The 1,658-nt window shown below is 64.7% G+C and overlaps 1 protein-coding gene across 1 annotated transcript; it reads right to left on the reverse strand.

Annotated features, from left to right (window-relative positions):
* Positions 1–525: 525 nt before the first annotated feature.
* EMIHUDRAFT_256475 (hypothetical protein) lies at positions 526–861 on the reverse strand (the record flags this gene model as incomplete). Its single annotated transcript, XM_005767544.1, has 2 exons — positions 526–657; positions 844–861. 2 exons carry the CDS (start codon positions 859–861, stop codon positions 526–528), a joined length of 150 nt encoding a protein of 49 aa, XP_005767601.1.
* Positions 862–1,658: the final 797 nt, after the last annotated feature.

The raw sequence follows: 1,658 nt of genomic DNA on the forward strand, positions 1-1,658 counted from the left end.
GCAGGCGGTTTGAGGCCGAGGGGCGTCGGCGGGCGGCGAGCGTGGGCGCATCGCATGGCGGGAGCGAGCTGCGGGTCTGGCCTTCTCTCAGTGCCCCCCCCCCCCCCCCCAAAAAAAAATTGCGCCCACCGCCCAAACACCGACACCGCAAAACAACACGCAACACGGGCACAAAGGGGAGGACTCTCACAGCTCACACACCCCGGGCCCCGGAGACCACCCCACAAAACAAATGGGGGGGGGCAACGGAAAACCTTACAGCTTACATTCTTGTGAAAATCCTCTTCCGTTAACTCTTAGAAATTATGACGCCCCAACTTTGCTGTAGAATAACTAGTGCTCTCGCGCCTTGAACACGCAAGAGCACGCGTCGCAAGCTCTGCGGCTCGCAGACGCACGGAACCTATGTGCTGCATTGTCCATTGAGCATCGGCAACGATGGCGCACTCGCGCGGTGTCCGGTGAGCAAGAGGCTGGGCCGGGCGAGCCTCCCTCGGCCCGGAGACCGCCCCCCGGGGGAGCGCGCTAGCGGCTCTTCGCGTAGAGCAGCTTGGGCAGCCCCGCTCCGGCCTCTGCGCGGGTGGACGAGACTGCGCAGGCGGAGAGCGCGGCGAGACGCACCCGGGCGGGGTCCGGGTCGCGCTTGGGCTCGGCGGCCTGCGGTGTGAAGGCTGCGGTGTGAAGGCTGCGGTGTGAAGGCTGCGGTGTGAAGGCTGTGGTCCTCACGGGGGGAGTGCGGTGTTGTGCCGTGTCCTCAGAGCGCCGTCCGTGCGGTGAACACCGCTGGCTAAATAGTGGCGATCTGCCCGCGTGCGTACGAGCTCACTAGTCTAGAGCTCGCACTAGAGGCCGCCATCGCATTCGCCTTTCTGGGACCCAGCGCTGGCTTCTGACTGTCGTTGCTGTCTCTCCCTTCTCGACGGTCTGTGCTTGTGCGTCTTGGGTCCGGGGTTGTGTTTTTGTGTGAGCACCGCTCGAATACGGCCGAGTACAGCGGAGTACGCGCCCCCCCGAGCGCTACTTGGAGGGACGAGAGTGACGCGTCTTCCGCTTCTAGGGCCGCCGGCATCAGCGATGCCCGCCGCCGCCGTTGTGCGGACGAGTGAAAGCCAGTGCGACAGCTCCCGCCGCAGCCGCGCGGCTGAAGCGCCCGGCGCGCCAAGTCCGCGATCGAAGCAAGCCTGGTCGGGGGAGTGTGTGTGTGGTGGTGGTGGGGGGGGGGGGGGGGGGCAATGGCGCCGGGGGCAGTGGCCCCGGCCGCCAGGGAAGAGGAAAAGGCGGTGGCGGTGAAATGAAATGGTGTGGGTGTGGGTCCAAAGGGCGGGGGGGGGGGGGGCTTCTGCTGCTGCTGCTACTGCGACTTCTGCGGCGGCTGCGGTTGCTTCTGCTGTTGCTTTTGCTGTTGCTGCTGCTGCTGCTGTTACTTCTACGGGTGCTGCTGCTGCTACAGATGCAGCTGCGGTTGTTGTTACTGATACGGGTGCTGCTACTGCTACGGGTGTTGGTACTGTTACGGGTTTTTTTTCTCCCCCCCCTGCTGCTGTTGCTGCTACTGTTACGGCTGCTGCTACTGCTACGGGTGTTTCTGTTTTTACGGTTGCGGCTGCTGCTGCCCCCCTCCAGGAGCTCCTCGCGCTAATTGCGTCCGAACGCGGCGG

This window comes from Emiliania huxleyi (genome assembly GCF_000372725.1).
Source record: "Emiliania huxleyi CCMP1516 unplaced genomic scaffold EMIHUscaffold_4852, whole genome shotgun sequence".
NCBI classification, from domain to species: Eukaryota; Haptophyta; order Isochrysidales; family Noelaerhabdaceae; genus Emiliania; species Emiliania huxleyi.